Source organism: Macrobrachium rosenbergii, chromosome 16 (genome assembly GCF_040412425.1).
Source record: "Macrobrachium rosenbergii isolate ZJJX-2024 chromosome 16, ASM4041242v1, whole genome shotgun sequence".
NCBI lineage: Eukaryota > Metazoa > Arthropoda > Malacostraca > Decapoda > Palaemonidae > Macrobrachium > Macrobrachium rosenbergii.
The window spans coordinates 48,793,453-48,814,762 of record NC_089756.1 but is presented as its reverse complement, the minus strand read 5'-3'; the positions used below and the strand labels follow the sequence as shown (position 1 = coordinate 48,814,762).

General features: G+C 41.2%; 1 protein-coding gene across 1 annotated transcript; it reads left to right on the top strand.

The window, feature by feature from the left end:
- The first annotated feature begins 974 nt into the window (after positions 1-974).
- On the top strand, positions 975-20,888 carry LOC136847419 (uncharacterized). The gene is made up of 2 exons (XM_067119090.1): positions 975-1,132; positions 19,916-20,888. Exons 1-2 carry the CDS (start codon positions 1,032-1,034, stop codon positions 20,538-20,540), a joined length of 726 nt encoding a protein of 241 aa, XP_066975191.1. The 5' UTR covers positions 975-1,031; the 3' UTR covers positions 20,541-20,888.
- The last annotated feature ends 422 nt before the right edge of the window (positions 20,889-21,310 follow it).

Below are 21,310 nucleotides of genomic sequence, written 5' to 3'. Positions count from 1 at the left end.
CTGCAAGAAAGGTAAGAGCACCATATCTTAAATTGCAACTGTATAATAGTGAAATGGACGACTATCCAAATGCACGTAATGTTGAAATACGTCGAACTTGTACTGCATATAGAGACTTCACATCGCATATTTATTATTGAAGACCACAGAAGAGTAAAAGCATCTTAAATTGGAGTGGTGAAACGCGATCACTTTGAATACAAGGGTAGTAGAACTAAAAGATTAGCCAATACTGAAGAAATGTATTTTTCGATAAAAAAAAAAAGTTCATCGTTCGTTCTAGGTTAAGCCAGCATTGTTGTAAACCATTTAGAGCTAGAGGGGTGTAAAAGTGATTTTCAAAATGTACAAAACATAACTTGTTGCTACAATAATGTTATGTGTTTAATTCAGAATATCAGCATTGTCCAATCATTGTGAAAGAAATCGAAACTAAAGAAAATTCGACATAATCGAATGATGAAATAAGACAAGCCAGGAGAAAAGACGGCTAGTTGAAAATAATGGAAGATGAAAAGTCAGAACTGAGAGAAATATTTGAAGGACTGAGCAATGCAGGGATTGAATCGATGATAAAAAATAATGTCCTGTTAGGACCGAATAGCCTACTCATGGTGTGTTATTTTTCAACATAGGTATTGGATAAGTTGCAAAGGGAGCCAAGTTGGTTATGTGTATACAATTCCACAGTTTCATGTGGAACTACGTATAAGCAGAGCCAGATTTTAAAGAAATGGACTGGCAGACTAGAGCGTTTCTAGATCTACCCTCACTCTCTCTCTCTCTCACACACACACACACACACACACACACACACACACAAAAGATAGTGAATAATCACAGATAAAATTTAGGATTTATGATATGCAGTAGTTTTTTGAGTGTTGGTGAGCTGAAACATGTCAAACGAGTGAAGTCCTGAATTGAATTCAAAGGATAGATTACCAAACGAAACGCTTCCTTTTGGCGCTTTCAGTCACACGAAACATAACAAACGCTCCCAAGTGAGCTCGATCATCCGATGGAACTGGATGTCGACAGTAATCATCATTGTTTGTAAACATAACATGGCTGGCCTCGTCGCTGATTACAGCTCTTCAAGCGAAGATGAGGAAGAACTCGCGGAAGAGTTGTAAGGGTATCTTAAATTTCTTTGGTTGATGTGAAACCTGTGTGTTACGAGACCAACAAATTTACATAAGGATCTTTGTTATTTCTTAAGTAGGCATCAGCTAAGGCTACCTTAAAGTAACGACGGTACTTGGGGTAGGTTTAGGCTGAGCTAATCTCACTATCTCAGTATGCCGAAGCTTAGATAATTCGTGCCACGCCCTGTTGACAGGATCAAGACGTAGAGTTTTAAATCTGCAGGGTCGTGAAAACTCGATTCGATTGGGAAAATGGTTAGCCTCTGTAGTGTACATACCCAACGCCGGGTAGGCAGTAGGCTAAGGTATCCAGAGCAAACTTCGTCAAAAAATCAGTGCACATTGAGGTTTGAAGCTAACTGCACAGTAGGGTAATTTGCTTTTAAGTGACACGCTATTGATAAGGCTTGCTTTAAGGTAGACCAGTTTAAACAAGCACTAAGGGGGACTAATGTACGACACATTAGTTACTCATCATGGAAATAAACCGTAGGCCTGTATGTTCCAGGTATTAATTGTACTGAAATGTTAATATGATGATATTTAAGCTTCTTTCCACACACTGCACATGAGCTGTTAGATAAAGGTTATTGCTTTGATGACTTCTCCCATGTTTTATGTATTTCTGAGTATTGATGTTCATGCAAACTTTGTGTTTTTGTGTCCTTCTTATATAACCATTATGAGTGGACCCCTGTGGGAAAAAACAAATAGGAATACTGTAAAATATTGAAACTATAATGTAAGCATATGTAAAAATGAATGGTATTGCATATAGGCTAAGCAGTATGAATCACAAAACATTACTGTATAAAGATGTCACAAGGGCAGGCTCTCACCCCCCACCCCCACCCTCCCTTTTATCCTAACCTGTCCTATGGAACCTGTCCTGTAGTTCCATCAATCATATAGCTAAGCCTAAGTATGTACAGAAATTCATCATAACCTCACCTTCTGCTCTCGGTTGTAACTGGCAAGGAGCCACCCTTTCCTTCCCCATTGCATTGGTTGGGAAATGACTACAAAGAACTTTAATGTTTTCCTTGTCATAATCCCAGTTAGGCAAACTGTGCTTTGTAGAGGAAAGGCATATATCAATGGAGAGGATTTCTTCCAGATGGATAAAGCATTTTTTATTTTATGGGAATACAAACCATTGCCAGGAATGTAGGAGTATTCCTCATCATAAGCTGGAATTGATGGTTGAAATTTGGTAACAAGGTAACAAATTGGTGGTATGTGGGCTAGGTGGGGAGGAATCTCTCTAGCCACCATTGTGCCCGTACTGAAGATCAAATTGAAGCATCTTTCATATTTTTATTATGTGTGTGTTATTTATGTTTTTATTTCAACAAGCTTTTGAATTAGAAAAGTGGGCAACAAACAGTGTGAAGTATGTAAGTGGATATTTGGCCACATTGTGTTCTTGGTGTTAGTTTAACCAGTTTTATTGTTCTGCCTTTGTCTTAGGAGTGTGCTGGCTGTTCTTTACGGTACAGGCGGTCCCCAGTTGTTGGTGGGCGTTCCGTTCCGACGGTGTGACGATAAGCGAAAATCTGAGATTTTCAGCACTTATTGCCGCCAATAACCGGAGATCAACACCTCTGTTAGGTATGTATCGGTGCTGATAAGTGGATATTGGCACCAAAATTCACCGATTTTCATGGCTAGACAAGCACTGTAAAACTAGATCACCAATAACTGGGGACTGCCTGTACAGAGGTCCAGCAGCTGCGGAGGAAAGCAAAAAGATGTTCATTGGTTTTTATGGAGAGGACTACTCTACCTTTAGTACTACTGAATCTTTATGGCTCCCTCCCACTTGTGAGGTTAGGCAATCAGTGTAAGCTCTCGTACTGTGCCGATCCATGTACAGGTGCCAGACTCTCCCGAGGTGAGGTAGTGGTGCACATGTGTGGCTCGCCCTCTCCTACCGTTGCTTCATCACAGGCTTCCTGGGGTACTGACACATTTGCAGTGTTGTGAGTGATTCTTCTTTACCGCTGATCCTGCTGTTGTTTTCGCTAAAGAACTCAACACTGTTGAGCTTCTTGTATTGACTGCCTTACCAGTAGGAATACTCTTGCATTATCAAGCACAGGTTGTACTCTTCTGACACTGCTTGCTTTGACACATTTCCTATGGTAGCCAAGGAGAGTAAGGTGAAGAAACAAGTGGTATCTTCCTCTTCCTTTTCATTCAGCTCTTCCTCATCTTCATCTGTCTCTTCTCTCTGTTAGAAAGAAAAAGAGAACAGGTCTCTGAAGTACTCTCACAAGGAGTCCATCAGACTTCAAGTGAGTGCCCTCCTTCTTTGGGGGTTTTCAACAGCATTCGCTCACCAGCTGGGGGATTGTGTACCATAGATACTGTTGATACTGGGCACTCCATGCTTAGTAACCATTGTCTCCCAATTTACTTTCAAAACACAAAGACTGTCCCAGACTCTTCACCTGTCTTCACTACTTCTAGTGAGGCACAAGTATGATCCCTAGGTTGTGAGTGTGTAAACAGGTTTACATGCAACAGTTCACAGTTGTGTGATCCCGCTCGGCATTTCACTCTGTATGTGCATGTTCATGCAAACCATCAGGTAGTCCTAGTTTGCTAAGAACTCATGTTATATGCATACACAATCCCCAGATCATGTGCACTCAACATAGGGTTTTTATGTGGAATGTTGCAGCATTACGAAATTGCTGATTGTTGTGGTGAACCACTTGCACTAGATTGTGCGGACACCCAGGGTGTTTATGGTTTATACAAGAATCCCAGTGTCAGCCTCGAATCATCACTCAGCAGTCAGTGATGCTAGTCCAATTACTCATGTCCATGCCCCAAGAGCACTCACCAGGGCAGACTGGTGTGTTAGTCTCGTACAGGAGAGGATCCAACTCTTTAATTGGAGAATTAGGCAAAGGAGGATTTTTTTTTTTCCAAGAAATTGTTTGGCTCATTGACAGTTTAATGACCACAGGGAAGCAACCACTGCCCCTTGGTCAAGCCCATCTCATTGATAGAGCTTATTCTAGGGTGCATTCAGGTGAGGTAGTCATTCTGACAGTTGTGGTTGTTGCTTGCTTATGGTTTCTTAGATCAGGAAGATAGTCTGATCTGTAGATCGGAAAATTCACTGCTGTCGAAAGTTCACACAAGCTACTTTCCTATTGTTGACACATCAGTGAAAATTATACTTGCCAGATGATGCATAAACTACCCCGCAAAGAGTTGTTTCATCAGTCTGGAAACTGACAAATGAATTCTCCCTGGAGGAACCCCAAACTTTGTTCTGAGAAGATGTGTCTGTATGCCAATACTCTCTGACATGTTTTGGCAGAGTAGTGTAATTTAGTAGAAGAAATTGGTCTTGGATTCATCTCTAAGCTTTAGTACAGTAGAAAAAATTGTTCTTGGGTTCCTCTCTAAGCTTTCTGAAGAGGAAGGTGGAGGTATTCTGGTAGCCAGGACACCTTGAAAGGAGAGGGTTCAACAGAACTAAGAGAAAAACCCAGACCTCTTCCTTTTTGGTCTTCTGCACCTGCTCCAGCTAAGGAGGGACATGAAGGGAAGACATATAGGTTGGCAGTTCCCCTCTCCAGCAGGATCTTCTTTATGCAATTAGATAATGTGGCAGAGACAGGCAGGTGGGGCCCAGGGTAGGCTATGTTTTTTGGGACCGTTCAAGGACTGATGCCCTTATCTACTGTATATCGTTGACCACTGTTTCCAGCCTACCCTTCAGGATCTCCTAAAGCTTTGGCCCTGTTAGCAGAGGTGAAGGGGCTGTTGGAGGAGAATGCAATTGAAGTTGTAGATGACCACTGTCCAGGCTTTTACAGTCATATTTTCCTTGTGGGGCTGGCAACTGGTAGCTGTTGACCAGTCAATCATCTTTCTTCTTTGAATGAGTTTGTCCTTAAGATTAAGTTCAAGAGAGGAAATAAACACACCATGTTGAGTCCCATCAGAGAGGGTGACCTCTTGCTTTTGGTGGATCTGAAAGAGACATACTTTTAGGTGCCATTCATCAGCCATCCAGGAAGAACCTCTGCTGTGTGTGTACAAAGAGACTGTCTATCAGTTCCCAGGCGTTTACATGTAAGTTCACTGTGGTGTCATTTTAGGCCCAGTCACAAGATATGTGCTTGCTATGTTACCTGGACAACTGGTATCCTCACAGGCACAGTTGTAACTTGAACAGTGACTGCTTCCTGGCATTTTGTCATGACTGGGGATCAGAATAAATTGGAAGAAATCAGAGTTCATCCCAAGCACCAAGCAAATTATCTTTGCATATTTATAGATGTGGTAGCAGTGAGAACCTTTATGTCAGGCTATCACAACAGCTAGCTCAGGGAAGTTTCAGTGCAGTTTTCCTGTTATCATGCCACGACAGGAACAACCAGGTCGGTCCTGCAAAAAGTCCTGAGTCACCTGTTGTCTCTGGAGAAGCTTATTTTGCACAGGCACTCTACTTGCATTCACTTCAGTGATACCTGAGCCCTTGGATGAAGATCTCATTATAGAATGTTGACATTTTGTATTTCATCTGGTTTGTCGGGATTCCTTTTGTTCTCATGAGTATGTGACAAACTCAGAACCTGTCAGTTCTTGATAAGAGACTCAGAATCTCTTGGACCCTTCCTCCAAGAATTTGTTTGCAGGAATTCAGATTTTACCACCAGATTGCCACCCACAAGATTCTGGAACAAAAAAGGGATTTTGACAAAGGAAAAATCTATTTCTGGGGGAAGACCTGTGTCACCCAGTGAAATGGTTCCAATAGCAGTCATTTCTAGGCATAAATATTGCTAAATATACCAGAGAAAAAGCTATCCACAATGCTGGGGTTACTACCCCTGGAGTGAACACCATAACGGTGTTGGTATGCACTAGGGGTGAGCGGATTCCACTATCACAGGCCTTCGTCCAATAGATCTCTCTATTCTCAAATTCCCAAATTGGGTGAGCCGCAAAAAAGGTTGCCTACCCGCTTACCCACTAGGCGTTATCACGTGACCGCGTCGTCATCTTAATATTAGCACCCACCAAGCTTGGTATATCACCCAGGTGGGAAAGAAAGTGCAGGGATGGGTCACTGGGTGACACAGGTCTTTGCCTAGAAATGAGTGCTATTGGAACCATTTCACTGGGTGACATGGGTCGAGCCCAGAAATGCATCTTGCCATAGGTACACAGATTGATGAAAGGGTAAGCAATTTCCTCTTCCTTTCTCTGCAGGACAGCAGTCAGACCAAGTACTGAAAGTGTTTGACTTGCCATGATACTGGTAGACTTCACAAATGGGAATTCTGTCTTAGAGTTTTGGCTTAAAAGGTGTTACTCCCTTTGCTCCCTGAACCCTTCAGGACAACATTTGGTTTTCCAAAGTTTTCTTAGAGTGAGAGCTCAGTCACATCTCACTCTGGCTCACACAGGTGTTCACCTTGGTATAGGCTGGGGCCTATTCACAGGGCATATGCTTGTTGCATTACCTGGATGATTGGCTAGTTCTGACATTCTTATAGGTGCAATTACTCTAGAACAGAAACCATCAACTTTTGTTTTGCCATTAACTGGGGATTTTGATAAACTGATAGAATTTGGATCTCATACTGTAACAGCATGAAAAGTACCTGAGCATGCTTAAAGATATGGCAGCAGCAAGTCTTTCCACAGGATGCTAGAGTTTCTAGGCTCACTTAGATTTAAGTGCAGTTTCTGTCACGACAGGAACAACCAGCTCAGTTTTTGCAGGTGGTCCTCAGTCACCTGTTGTGTCTGGAAAAACTTATCCTTCTTAGGCGACTCCACCTGCATTCACTCAAGTGACAGCTGAGGCAATTTTGGTGAGCCTAAGTTGGGCCTAGTAAATACTGGAATGGGCACAGATACAGGGAAAAAGTTAAGTATATCTTAGTTTAACCAGACCACTGAGCTGATTAACAGCTTTCCTAGGGCTGGCCCGAAGGATTAGACTTATTTAACATGGCTAATAACCAATTGGTTACTTAGCAACGGGACCCACAACTTATTGTGGAATCCGAACCACATTATAGCGAGAAATGAATTTCTATCACCAGAAATAAATTCCTCTAACTCTTCATTAGCCGGCCGGAGAGTCGAACTCAGGCCTAGCAAGTGCTAGGCCACAACTCTGCCGACTCGTCCAACAAAGAGATACAGGGAAGCTACACAATCAAGCATCATCTTAGAACTCCACTCTTTACATTCTCCCTTTGAAGAGGGTGGGGTAGAGTTATATTGTGAACCCGTTTTTCTAATGGCCATATTTTACCTGCCTTCCAATTTGTCACACTGTTCTCTGAGATTTTCCTGTACGAGGAAGATTCCAGGTGCTTCTTACTCAGGATCAGGGCCACATCATTCTGGCATTCCTATGCCAGACCAAATAAGTTTCCAGGGGAAGATTCAACACGCTAGTCATTTTTGAGACAACCTCCCACCTGAGGAGCAAGTCCCTGACATACAAGACAGTGGTTTATATTACCATAGGAGCAAATCACAATCTTATCTCAGCCACTCTGCTTAACCCATGATTCCAAAGGAAAAAGTGTTCAGTGGTAGCAGGTGAATGGGGATTTCTCCCCCACATAATAAACATTAACTGCCTTGTTACAAAGTTTCAATGACTGACTTTAGGCTGTACAGAGAGATACTCCTAAATGAAGGACTTTGTTATGTATGCCTAGGAAGAATACAGATGACTTTAAAAATTTGTAAGAAGTTGGACTATTTCTTCCATGTTAGGAAAGTTTCTCTCAAAGGTACTTCATCTTTGCTTCATCATGACATATCAGTTTTCCCACTCTTACCTCTTCCTCTGTCTCCTTTAAGTATAATAAATACTGTTTCTGTCATCGTTCCAAGGAGCTCATTGGAGAAGCCCTTGCCAAACCAGGCCACTTCACAAACACCAGTCAGACCACCTGTTTTAATATTTACTCTGTAAATATTGAAACGGGATTGCATGGCTCATTGACTTTCCCTCCACTTCCAAGGTTTTACATTTGCTTTCAGCTTCTGTTTTTTCATGACATATCTTTTCTTTAAAAGATAGTCTTATAATTTTCTTCATGGTTAGCCCCAACCTTTCTTCCTCCCTTCTCGTTTTCTGATTTTCTTTTTAGGTTAGGTGAGATAAGGCCTCAGTTGCTTGTTTTTTGGATGTTTGCACTTGAAACACACGGGTAAATGTAGTAGTGAGGAAATACTGTAAGCAATAAAACAAGCAAGAAAGGTGTTGCATTTAATAAATGAAAAACAGTACATCATTCAAGGACAAAATACATACAACCAAAGCAATCAAGGAAACCCTCACCATATATACAAAGACAATTTTTTCCATCCCTAACCATGGAGTATGTGTTTGTAAAACTCAGACTTACATTTGTATTATTCCTTTAGGATTTTGAGAAGACATCATCCTTGCTATTCCATGTTGTAGGTCATTAGATAGCCAGAGGCAGAGCCATACAGTACATGCTATTAGTGATTGAAAAATTCAGAGAAAAATAATGATCGATTGAGAGGTCAAGAATAAGCATGGCTGTGCAGAGGTCAGGAGTAACATGGATGCAGTACAGATATGGCACTAGAGGTTAGTTACTTATGGAGCTAACTCCACTCTTTCATGTCTTTATAAATTATTTTATTTACAGGTTAGTTTTTACCAAGTTAGTGTCATGGCAGCTGCTTTAGTTCATATCTTATGTCACACTTTACTCCTTCAGTTACCCTATATTCTTTCTTTAAACTTCTATAAAAAATTAATACTATTTTTGTGTTACTATAGATGGTGATATGAGTGAGTTCAGAGTTGTTCAAAGACTGGAGATGAATATGTGAGCGTAGACTAGTTAGTTGCTGTTTGGATTCTGTGGTTCATCAAAGGTTAGCCTCTTTTGCCCTTCGGGTGCTATTTGTGGGTCCAAATGCTAACCTCCTATTTTGGGACAGGTTTCATTTTGTTGTACTCATCATTCCTTGTTTTTTCTTTTCTTTTTTTGTTCTTTAGGCAGGCTTTGTGTGCAAAGCTTGCTGATTAAGCTTGTGGTCATTTGGCTAGTTCCACAGATTGTATTTATGTACAACAGTAGCTCTGTTAAAGAGAATCTATTTTAGGTATAAATAATGATTACTGTTTCATCACAAACCCCATAATCTTACAAGGAATGCCTATATTCATGTCTAAAATTTTCCAAGGACCACCAAACTTTACTCATACTAGAAAAAGGCAGCTTCAGAATGCGAGTGTCTTTATGTGGCCCAGCAGTGTTGTATAGTTATGTGATTCTCCAGTCGTATGCCTTTGTGGATTGATTTTCTGTTGCGTATTTATGATTATATAATGATTTTCTATAAGTACCTTACCCAGTAATTACATAGCTATTAGTTTCACTCGCTTGGCAGCTTAAATTTTGAAATTTGGTGGATCACACTATTTGTTTTGGGTAGGTGACTTGCCCCGCCCACTTTCGTGGGAAAGAGAGGAACAACTTAGCAAAGAGCTTCCATTTGTTTCTGCCAGCTGATGGCTGTACACCAGTTGTTGGCAGCAGCTTTAATTTTTGGAATTCTTTACTTTTCCAGTTGTTTTCATCATCATTTGGTGTACTGTATTCTTCTTTTGGTAGCCTTTTGGCATATTTAGTTAGTGGTAGGTTTTCTTTAATGAGACCTTTACTAACTGATTACGATGTTTTTACCCAATTTTGACTTGTTACTGGACTTTCGTGATGTTGGACTCAAGTTTGTCTAGCTGTAGGTATTACTTTATTGCAATAAGCGACTGACAAAAGAATCGTACGATTTGCATACGATGTGCATAAAGTGTAGGGGGCAGGCGTGTTCTGTTGATTTAAGGTGTCAAGAGTGTGCAGATTAGGACATTAAAAAGTGGAAGACTTTGGAATCTCATTTAAAGAAACTGGCCACGGACAAGAAGAGAAAGGCAACTGCTAGGGCAGAGGATAGTAAGTCTCTAGCTAGTCAGGAATCTTCTATTGCCAAATCTGATTCTAATGTTCCTGTGATTTCAGTGACCCCCCGTTCCCACTCCTCTAACTATTCCACCCTCTCCTTTGCCCAGCTCCCACACTTCCGAACCCAACCCCATGGGCAGCCTCGAGTTGAAGATTGATACAAGGTTTGAATTGATAGTGAATCCATTGCCCAATTAGCATCTTTAGTGAAAGTCCTAATGGACAAAAAGAGTGATTCGGAGCATCCAGTAGTGTCTAGTGCTAGTGAAGTGTTGGTGGAGGAGGCGGCTGCTCATTCCACCGGTTCTCATAGGCAAAGGTCCTTGGCATACTCCCCAAAACCTGGGAAAAGTCAAACTGGTAGCCTAAGGGAGGTCGGTGGGGTCTGCCCATAAGTAGTCGCCCCCCCTCGGTTCAACCTGTTGACATATCCCAGGTTGCAACCAAGAGCCACTGGAAAGATCTCTCAGTGGATGTGTATTGTATGTCGTCAAGTTCGGAGGAGTCAAGTCCCAAGCGTCAATGGCGCTTCACGGACAAATCATGCCCAATGAAACGGCATACGGTGGATGTGTCGTACTCTCCTGCAGTGCCTTGTATGAAGAGCAAGGATCCTGAGCACCCTTCATGAAGTCACTGGGACAGCCTGGAGCGATTTTCTTTGGACAGCCTCTTGCCAGAGAATCTGCTTTCGGTGCCCAAGTGCTCGTCTTCCCGTAAGTGCCCCTCATCCTCCAGGATTGTTTCTTCTAAGGAGCGTCAACAAGCGCCCGAGCTCCCAACAGTGTCTGAGTTTCCTTTGGAAGTCAAGGGCCCGGTGGCTCCCAAGCGTCCAGTAGCGCCCGAGCTTCCAGTAGCGGGTGTGCACCCATTAGTGCCCAAGCACCCTGGGATGACTCCACATCCTGTAGCACCTGAGCATCCAGTGGTTTCGGAGCACCCATTGGTGCCCGCACATCCAGTTTCAACCGATCATCGTGCTTCTCATCGATCATCATCTCAGCACCCTCTCCTTGGCTGGAGTTTCTTCAGTGCAGCACCAAGAGCCTCTTCTGCACAAATGACTCCTCTTACCCAGGTTCCTGCTACCGGTTGTCAGGCACCCGCAGCTGTTGGTTAACTTTCGGACCCTATTCAGAGTAAGCTGGATAGTATTTTCAGTCTGCTTAAGAAGGCTCCATCGGCTCCTCAGACTCCAGCAGATTTATCTTTGTCACCAGTATCCTCTGACAAGGAAGATATGGTGGACGAAGACACTCCCACTTCGGCTTATGCCTCATCACTGAGATTTCTGCTTGCTACCTCTCCAGGTTTCTTTTCGCCAGCAGCATCATCCTTGCCTGCGTCTGCCTTTTTAATGGAGTCTCAAACTTCTGGGTCCTCAAGATTACCTAAGATAGTGCTTTCTTCTTTGGCGAAGAAGACTCTAAATGAAGTGGAAGGATGGCTCGCAGAGAAGAGGGACCAAGGAAGAACTGCCTTCAGTTTTCCTCCTTCCCTGAGAGTTTCTGCCTCCTCCCAGGGGGACTTCTCCGGGTTAATAGATTCGGCCTCAAAGATCAGCGTGTACATCAGCGAAGATCATGTTCTCCGCGTCAGAATTGGCTCATCTCTTGAAAAACTTTTTAAAGTGTTCAAAGTTATGAGCTTGGATTGGTCAGTGGGTGCCCTGGGACATAAGATCAGAAAGTGCACTGTTTTGCCCCAGGATTCTTCCACAGACTGGCTTGGGGTCCTTTCTTGCATAGACAAGGGGATCAGAGATGGCTCCCAAGAATTGGCCTTTTTATGCTATGGAAATACTGAAAAAAAGAGAGCTTTGGTGCTCATTCATTTGTAAGGGAGTTACTCCCTCACAAAGATCGGCACACTCCCTCACAAAGATTGGTGCTCTTGTTTTCTCCCTTAGACCATCATCATCTATTTTTGCAAGCTACAGTTCTGGGTATCACCTCCAGTCTCCAAAAGAAGAGTATCCAAGATCTTTTGACCCAGTCCTCTAGGCGCCCAAAGGAGTCAGCTGCCATTAGTTCCAGGACAGGAACACCTCTACAGATGCATCCCTTTTGGAGCAGCAGGCAGAGGTCTCACTCTAGACCAAGATCTAACGTCTGTTTGACGCACACCATTAAGAAGTCTGCCTTTAGATCTTCCTCTAGAAAGTGAGGACAATGTCCTCCATACTCAAGTAGGGGCCAGCTCCTTCTCTTCTGGGAGTGTTGGGAGGAGAAGGGAGCAGAACCTTGGAGAGTCAATGTCCTGAGGGAAGGATACAACATCCCCTTCGTGCAGAAGCCTCCTTTAGTCGGCACGCCTGTTGCATTGACAGCCTACTCTTAAGGCTCAAAGAGGTTTTGAGGAAGTACCTCAGTCAGTTTCATGCCCTGTGTTTCGGTTTTTCAACAGCCCCCCCAAGTTTTCATCTGAGTTCTTGCTCCCCTCGCAAAGTGGCTCTATCTGATGGGAATCAAGATATCCCTTTACCTCAACGATTGGCTCCTTCAGTTCTGATCGAGAAAACAGTGTATGGAGGACATATGGAGAACCCTTCTCCTGGCCCAGGACTTGGGCCTCCTCATCAGTGTACAGAAATCCCAGCTGACTTCTTCTCAGCAGATTCATTATTTAGGGATGAGGATAGACTCTCAGGGTTTTCGGGCATTCCCAGCCCCGAAGAGAATAGTCTTGTCTGAAGATGGTAAATGAGATCTTGACTTTCAACGACTGCTCAGCCAACAAGTAAAGGAGTCTTCTGGGCACCTTGTCTTCCATAGAATAGTTCGTCTCCCTAAACAGCGAGAGACCTCCCTCTCTGGATGGATCAGAACAACACCAGAGCAGTGATTCGTTTTATTCAAGGAAGGCTCAGTCATTTGGCAGACGAATTGAACCACCAGAAACAAGTTCTCCCCATGGAGTGGACACTAGACCCTCTGGTCTGCTTAGACCTCTGGAAACTGTGGGGGAAACCAGCATTGGATCTTTTCGCTACTTCCAGAAACCATCATCTCCCGTTGTTCTGTTCTCCAGTCCCAGATCCTCTAGCATGGGCAACAGATGCCATGTTACAGGACTGGTCGAACAAAGAACTCTATGCCTTTCCACCATTCAGTATGGTGAGACAAGTAATAAACAAGCTTCAGTCTCACCAAAATGTTTCACTGATTTTAATAGCACCATTTAGGCCAGCGAAGGAGTGGCTCCAGACCTCCTTGATCTGTTGTTGTATTTCCCAAGGTTGCGAATTTCAAAATTTTAGCTGCCAAGCGAGTGAAACTAATAGCTATGTAATTACTGGGCGAGTATATATAAAACTTTATTTTATTATAAAAATGTCATATTAACACATCTCTCATTTTATATAATTTATATCAGACTTTTTTCACAAGTTTTACAAGCGATAAAAAGTTGAATTTATTTGTACAGTACTGTATTAGGTATTTTTAAGTTGCCATTATAGTTAAATTTTATTAGCCAGGATCATATTGGTAACTAGTACTGAATACTTTTTTTAATGATTATTCTGAGGTTGTGGTTCTTTTGCAGTGTTGGTCTATTCTATCTTAGTATTCAGTTTTGCATTGTTAATTTCCTTTTTCTTGCGTGATGCCAACTAGCCAATGAGTCATTACCTAGTTGACAATCTGCTGCAAGTTCCTGCTTGCTGTAGTGTCTTTTTCTCATCTTGTTTTCTGTATTAAAGCAAAGAGTATGCTGTTTTCTGTCTTTGCTTTATTTTTCCGTATTTACCTTATCTTTTCCCCCTTTTTATTTATTTATATGGCTAAGAAAATGTTTACAGTACAGTGTTTTGCTGGTTTTGCATGTTCTTTTATGGTAATGTTTAGTAATTTTAGTGTACTTACATTGTTTTTTTATCTTTTACTGTATTTTTTAAAAGGGGATGTTTAGTAATTTTAGTTACTTACATTTTTCTTTTACTGTTTTTTTAAAAGGGGGTAGAAGTTACCTTCAGGCAGTAACAAGTGAGTATTTTTTTTCTGTAAGCAGGCTATTTTTTACAGTTTTGCAACAATTGCATTGACATTCAAGCATTAACCAGTTTTTCTGTAAGCAGGCTTTTTTTTAATGATTTTTAACAGTTACGTCTTTGTTTGTATTTAGTATATCAGTTAAAGTATGTGCTATTATTTGTGATTCTACATAGTTTTAAATATGCAGGATTACTTTGTATGTAGTAATTGTTCTTTCTATTACTAATCTTTTTTACAGTGTAATAATGTTTTGTAAAAATTTTGTGTCTGTTCCATACTACTATACTACTGTAATGGCTTATTCCACACTTTTCTAGAAACATACTATTAATATTTTGTACAAATTTTGTGTGTGTTCCATACTACTGTAATAACTTATTCCACACTTTTCTGGAGACTTACTATTACTGCAGTTTTATTTAATATTTTTGTGTGCATTGAGTTATGCATTTGGTATATAGTGTATATCCAGTATTTTTATCAAGGGTTTTCTGGGTGGGCTCGTAAAGTTTTCACACCCTTCCTCAACAGAGACTTTTCATCTTCTTGCATCTTTGGTTATAGTGTTGACCGCTCTAATTCTGTTTGCTTTGCCAAAGGGGTTCTGCAGGCTTCACTGGAAAACTTTGTCTCCTGGTCAGCAATGTTGTATTTGTCACATCTGGGACATCTTAGCTGGAAGTTGGTCTTCATTCCTATTGTTCTTTCAGCTTGTTTTCCTAGCCTACTGTCTGGGTCGCTTTTGTTCAGCCCGATACCCACCATTCTCACACTTTATCTGCTTCCTGTTGCCAGGCCCACTTCCAACCCTACCTGTCTTATTATACTCAAACCTTGCCCAAAGATTTCCATGTGACTGGCTATGCCTGCCTGTTCCCTGCCTTACTTGAGGTTTGACTGCCTCAGCAGGATGACCTACCACATCTGCTACATACCCACCTTGCCTGAGGACTTCCACAGTACTATACCAGACATGTCTGTTTCTTTCCTGCCTAGCACGGTGTTGTACTTGTCCTTGCCATACCAACTCTTCCTCTGTTTGACTTTTTCCTTGCCACTGACTGGTATACCAGTTCATCTACCTATGCCCATCACATGTCCATTGGATGTGACTAAGACTGATGTAGCTTTATATTTGGCCCAGTTGAAGGAGACTTTTCCTTAAGACTGACCCTCAACAACTGTGTGAAGATAAATGATGAATGAGACTTTGCTATGGCTCCTCCTACACTAACTGTTTGCCTTCCAGCAACCACTCCAGCAATTCCTGCTGCACCATTGGTGGATATACTAATCAGAGCCACTTCTTTATTTGCCAATGCACCCACTGGTATAGCTATTGAGGCTTTTAATATTTCTGATACCTGGTTCTATCATTGTTATTTACCTAATATCAGTCATCTTTCAAGAGGAGATCCATTCTTACTTCCACAGGGATTCTGTAGTAGTGAAGGGTTTTGCTAGGTTCTTCTCTGTTTAGAGGTTACACCACTGGGTATTCAAAGGCTAGCTATGTTCCTTTCGACACCACTACTGTATCTGAGACCAGTGAATAAGCTTTCACTACAGATGTCTGTCAGTGACTGTTCCTCCTTATTGAGAACTCCAATAATGACTCTTAACACTGCCAAACAGGAAGCTCTTGGTGTACTGCTCTTCCATTCCGGATCACTGGGTTGCCTTGGAAGATGCTTTCCAACACCCTTTGGAAATCTGAATGTTGAAGCCTTTCCTCCTTTCAGTCTGATTTGCTGAGCATTATTCACTCTAGGGTCAGTGGTTCCTTGTTGGCTGCAATGGTGAGTAGTACCCTGGTTTGCTAGCTTTTACAGCTGAAACACCCAGAGTTGGCCCAGTTTTCTTTGTTAGCCAGACATGCTCAAGTACTGCCTGTTGGACCGGACCTTTAGCCTTCTTCATTGGAGGCTGTCCAGTAGCTCCTACAAGAAAGAGGCTTTTGTTGCAGGGCTGCACAGATGTCTGCTGCCTCCTGAAGTCATCAGCTGCTGTGTATCACAGAAAGTGGGCCATCGTCTGCAGTTGGTGTCGTACAGGGTCTTTCTTAGGTCAGAGCTACTGTTCCGAAGACCACAGACTTCTTCATCCCTCTCATTGAGAAAAGCTTTTCATTCCTGCAGTGAAAGGTTATCACTGCTTTGAACCAGGTCTTCTGACTGAAGGGTATGGCTTCTTTTCATCAAGAGTTGTCCATACTTATGAGCTAAAAAAAAGTTGCCCACCATGGAGGCTTCAATCTCCAGAGTGAGATGTAATTCTCATCCCTCACAGTCAAATGAGCTAAAAAAAAGTTGCCCACCATGGAGGCTTCAACCTCGAGAGTGAGATGTAATTCTCATCCCTCACAGTCAAATTCAGGAGTTGTATGAGATTTTGGGATAGGCCTTAGAGTGAGATCACTCACACCTGCAAAACTGTTTTTTGGTTAATCCAAGCATCAGTGAAGTGTGTTGGTGAGTTACATAACCTTTCATGTCTTATCTGACTCTGTGAGGGATGGGAATTTTTCATTCATACTAATTCCTGAAATTTGTAGCAAAAATCCATAGGCTCTGATGAGAGATTTGAGAGTTTTTTTGCTCCCTCCATATGGGACTTTGTTGGTGATGATCCAGATGAGATGCTCTTGTGCCTGTTGCAGGCTTTTCGGTACTAAGAACGTTTTCTTTTTGGCTTTGTGAAATAATCAAGTGGGTGTACTGGTCATCTTGTGAGGAGGATGCTTATCCAGTATGGAGAGAACTCCCAGGGTCAGGGGCCTGACCCAACCCGAAGCCTTTTGGAGAAAGTTGTTTGGGTAATAAGGTAAAGTTTCTAGCATCACCAGACTACCATTAATTCATTTTACCTTGGGGATGTTAAGTTAGGTAGTTATTCAAGCTTTTATAGGACAAGAGAACATCTCACCAAAGGTTCTCAGAGGACATTAGGTTGGAGGTTGAATGATGTAGGACTTGCTTCCCTTTGTGCTTTCTCCCTTTCTTTCTTTTGCCAGACAGCTTTCATTCCAAGTACATGCTGGAACTGGACAAGATGTAGGTAGGCTTTACAGTGGAGCTATCAAACTTATAGCTTCAAAAGCTCTCTCCCTTTTAATAAGGTGGGTGAGGTGGTAGTAAAGCTTTCATGTGAAGCCATTGTTTTATAATTGACCCAGATGTTAGTTGCCTTTCCAACTTATGCTTCCCTTTTTGTTTGTGTTGGTTCTGCAAATTTTTTCTAGAGTGAGAGTTCATACACATCTTACAACTGAACATTGGTTGTAAGAAGCAGCTTGTTTTGGAGCTCTGATTGCCGACTGGTTGATATTTTCCCAATTGAAGTATTTTACCTTTGGTAGCCTTCAGCACATTTAGTGATAGTTAGGTTTTGTTTTGAGACCTGTTTTTTCTCTGATTAGAGACTTGTTTAGCTGAATTAAGACTTTTTTGTTTTTTGCCTAGTTTGAGACTTGTTTGCACAGTAACATGTTGGACTCAAGTTCAGCTAGTATTCGTTATTACAAGACTGACTAAACCCTCATATGACTCACATACCCTTTGTATTGACTGTAGGGGGCGTGTTCTATAGATTTAACTTGTAACGAGTGTAAGGACTGGGACGATAAAAGATGGAAGTTTTAAAGTCACATTGGACCAAGTTAGAAAGAGACAGGAAAAGAAAGGCAGCTTCTAGAGCTGATAGTAAGACTTTAACTAGTCAGGATTCTACCAAGTCTTCTGTTGATGATATTCCTATTATCTCTTCTCCTGTGCCTGTCATATCTCCCATCCCCAGTCCTTCAACTGTACCACCTATTCCTATGCTGGCTCCCATGCTTCTAACCCTGATCCCTTGCCAGTCTGGAATCACGGTTTGACCAGAAACTCGGTTTAATTGTGAACACTGTGGCCCAATTAGGGGCATCCATTAAGGTCCTGATGGACAAAGTGAGTGATAGGAGTGCCAGTGCAGTGTTAATGGAGGAGATGGAAGCTCATCCCCCCAATTCTCTTAGACAGAGGTCCCTGTCATATTCCCCTAAACCTGGGCGGAGGTATACTGGAAGTCCATGGGAGGTTGGTGGGGCCTGCCCCCTCAGTCGAGCCTGTTGGTACTTCCCAGGCTGTGACAGACAGCCATTGGAAAGGCGTCAATATGGAAGCGCATCATTTGTCCTCTATAGTTCGGAGGCGCCCAGTCCTGACAAGCCGCCTGTTGCGTTTTGTGGATGAGTCTTGGCCGTTGAAAGAGAGGGAGATTCTACGAAATATTTCCTCACATTTCCACCATGCCCAGCTGTCAGTATTAGGGCACTGGATGCATCTGGTTACCAGTTTTATTTCCTATTCTAAAATCTAGACTTCAAAGACTGACATGCACTTTTTCAGGGAGTTTTTATATTTTTACACCCACCAAATTGGTTCAGCCTGGCAGTCAGAGAAGTACCCTGGTAGAAAGTTAGGAGAAAGGAAGTGAGATGGTACTCTTCTTTTGATGATTCTGAGCCATTAGGGCTGGTCACTGAGAATTCTCAACATCATAAGTGGAGACCATAATAGCTCGAGTATGTATGTTGTACCCATTAGAATGGAGATGATGGTGTCTGCACAATGATCCATCAAGAAGTGTGATTTTCATGAGTATCCATGAACCTCAATGGGTTTTTGCATCCTTTTCTACCTGGCATTGATGAAATATCTTTCCTATGTAGTTTTGGAAAAAATTTTCCTGTTTCAAGTCCTCAGGTTAATTTGAAAACAGCTTCATAATTGTGGGTCTTTAGCACTTGCTAGTAATATCACTTGCACATCACTTGAGTATGGACTGCAAGCATACAGTACTTGACTATTAAATGTGGTGGGGGCTCTTAGCTGGAAGATCTGCAACAAGTCAACAGTGGTGACATATATAAGGGCTAATTGCAAACTTTGTACCAGCTGGCAGTGAATTTCTTCAGAGGGGCATGGGTTTATGAGGTTGGCTTAGTGCCATGGCCCATTTCAAGCAGCATGTTTGATTGCCCAAGAACTCAGCAGAGGATACAGGTCCTATGGTCAAGTTGTTTGATGTAATGTAGGCCTCATCCTAGTAGAACATAACAGCTTTTAGAATATTGAAAGTGCATGAGGATGATTATGATAGCTATGAACTGAAGGAAGAGACAAGCATGGTTTTCATGTCAACTTATCCATGGTCACAGCCAGTGTTTTCTGTTTGGAACTTACCTAAGTAACGACACTTTTTTAGTTTATAAAGAACTTTATCATCATTTGTCCTTGTGCCTGGAGATTATCCAGTAATATGGAGATCTTGAGGATATATTTAGCAGCTTCCATTACATGGAGGAGCCAATGATGTAGTTTTTGTAGTGGAAGAAGCATCAATTTAGTCAATTATTCCTCTTTTGTGTACCTACTGGCTACCTCATTGGGAAACTATACCTTCTGTCTGATGGAAAAAAAAAACTGCATAGGGAAAGTACCTTCTATCTGACAGAAAAAAGAATATGCTGATCCTGGGAATATTTGGGATGTGATTAGGCTGTATAATACATGGCAAATGGTTTTGTATGGAAAATATTTTAATTTTTTTATATTATATTGTAGTATGTAATTTTGTACCTATATAGATTATATACTTATCTGAAATTAAGTTCCACATAAAAACTTCATTGCTAAGTGTTATTCCTTCCGTGTATGAACTACTGAGAGTAATTTACAGTGCTATTTGTGTTATGATTGGTAATGGTACTTCATTTTGATTTCAGGTCCAATCGAGTAATTCAAAAGAAGCCTGTGAATTTCTTTGAGTGCCCTCCTGATAAAGAACTAGAGAAGGAAGATGTAGAACCTAAGAAAAAGCCTCCTGTAGAAAACAATTCTAAGCAAACAGATTCTCTGGCAAATCCACTCCGAGTAGATGCTCTGCCCTCTCCCTTTGGTGATGACAATTCTTTGTCTGTATTTTACAATCCTTTTCAAAAAGCACAAGAAGATAAAAAATTACTGTTAGAAAAACATGTGAAAATGACAGAGAATCCCAAAGATGTAGTAGAAATTAATGGGAAAAAAATATGTTGGAATTATAGGAAAGGGCGTTGTAAATTTGGCCATAACTGTAAGTATGCTCATGACTCTGATGTAATTCAGCAAGCTGATCCATCTCTTGAATCAAAAGATCGCCAGACATCAGCCATGACAAGTTCCCTTTCAGGCTGGTCATATGGGGAGCTCGCTAATTACACAGTTGAGAGTGAACCTGTTACCGAGGAATCAGATCTGAAAAGAAAAAAGCGTCCAGGCCTATCCACAGGGCTTGTTCCAAACAAAAAGGTTCTGAAGATGTATCGGAAACAGCAAGCCAAAGAATCACCATGGAAGCTTAACAATTAAATGTATTTTAACAGTTTTTTTTACACAAATCCTGTTGTTATAGCACTTTTTACATATAATTGTTCAGAGGATTTGCCAATGTTTTAGCACGTTACCAAAAGTAAAATATATGGGGTCATACATAAAGATATTAATTTTGCTTAGACTTATTGTCTAATGGTGTCTGCATTATACGGACATTTTGGTGACCATCATATATATATGTATATATACAGTATATATTTCATATAATGCATTTCTGTGATCCTGTACAATATAGTGCATGTGGTATTCCACTGTTATTTTCATAATTTGATATTCATGATTATGTATGCCTGAATTTATAAAAATTAAATAGTTTTTCTTTGAGTAGTTTTTTTTGCTTCCTGAAATGGTAAAATGCCAATAAATTTTTACTACATACAATGACCAGATGAAATGTATAAATCCAGCAACTTGAATGAGTAAATGCTCCGTAATAAATTGGTTTTAAAAGATTCATAAAATAAGAATATATTTCATTTACAAATAAGTATGAGAGTATTTTGATACAGTAATGATATACATTACATCTGAATTTCAATCTGAATTTCATATTCAACAAATATCTAGGTCAAAGACAGAAGATTATTTAGCTATAGATAACAGCAAAGTTAAGTTTCTGATTTTTGTTGCACCGATTTTCATATCACGACAGAAAGTAAAAAAAAAATCACAAATTTTCTAAGTAATTTATATTTTTCATAGATAACAAAACCAATCCTTTTATGGAGTATTTTTCAGAATGAGCT

Excerpts from the sequence above, each read along its gene's own strand:
- LOC136847419 (XM_067119090.1), top strand. The coding sequence starts at position 1,032 with ATGTCGACAGTAATCATCATTGTTTGTAAACATAACATGGCTGGCCTC. Across the intron at positions 1,133-19,915 it reads GAAGAACTCGCGGAAGAGTT|GTCCAATCGAGTAATTCAAA; the intron begins GTAAGGGTATCT and ends TTTTGATTTCAG.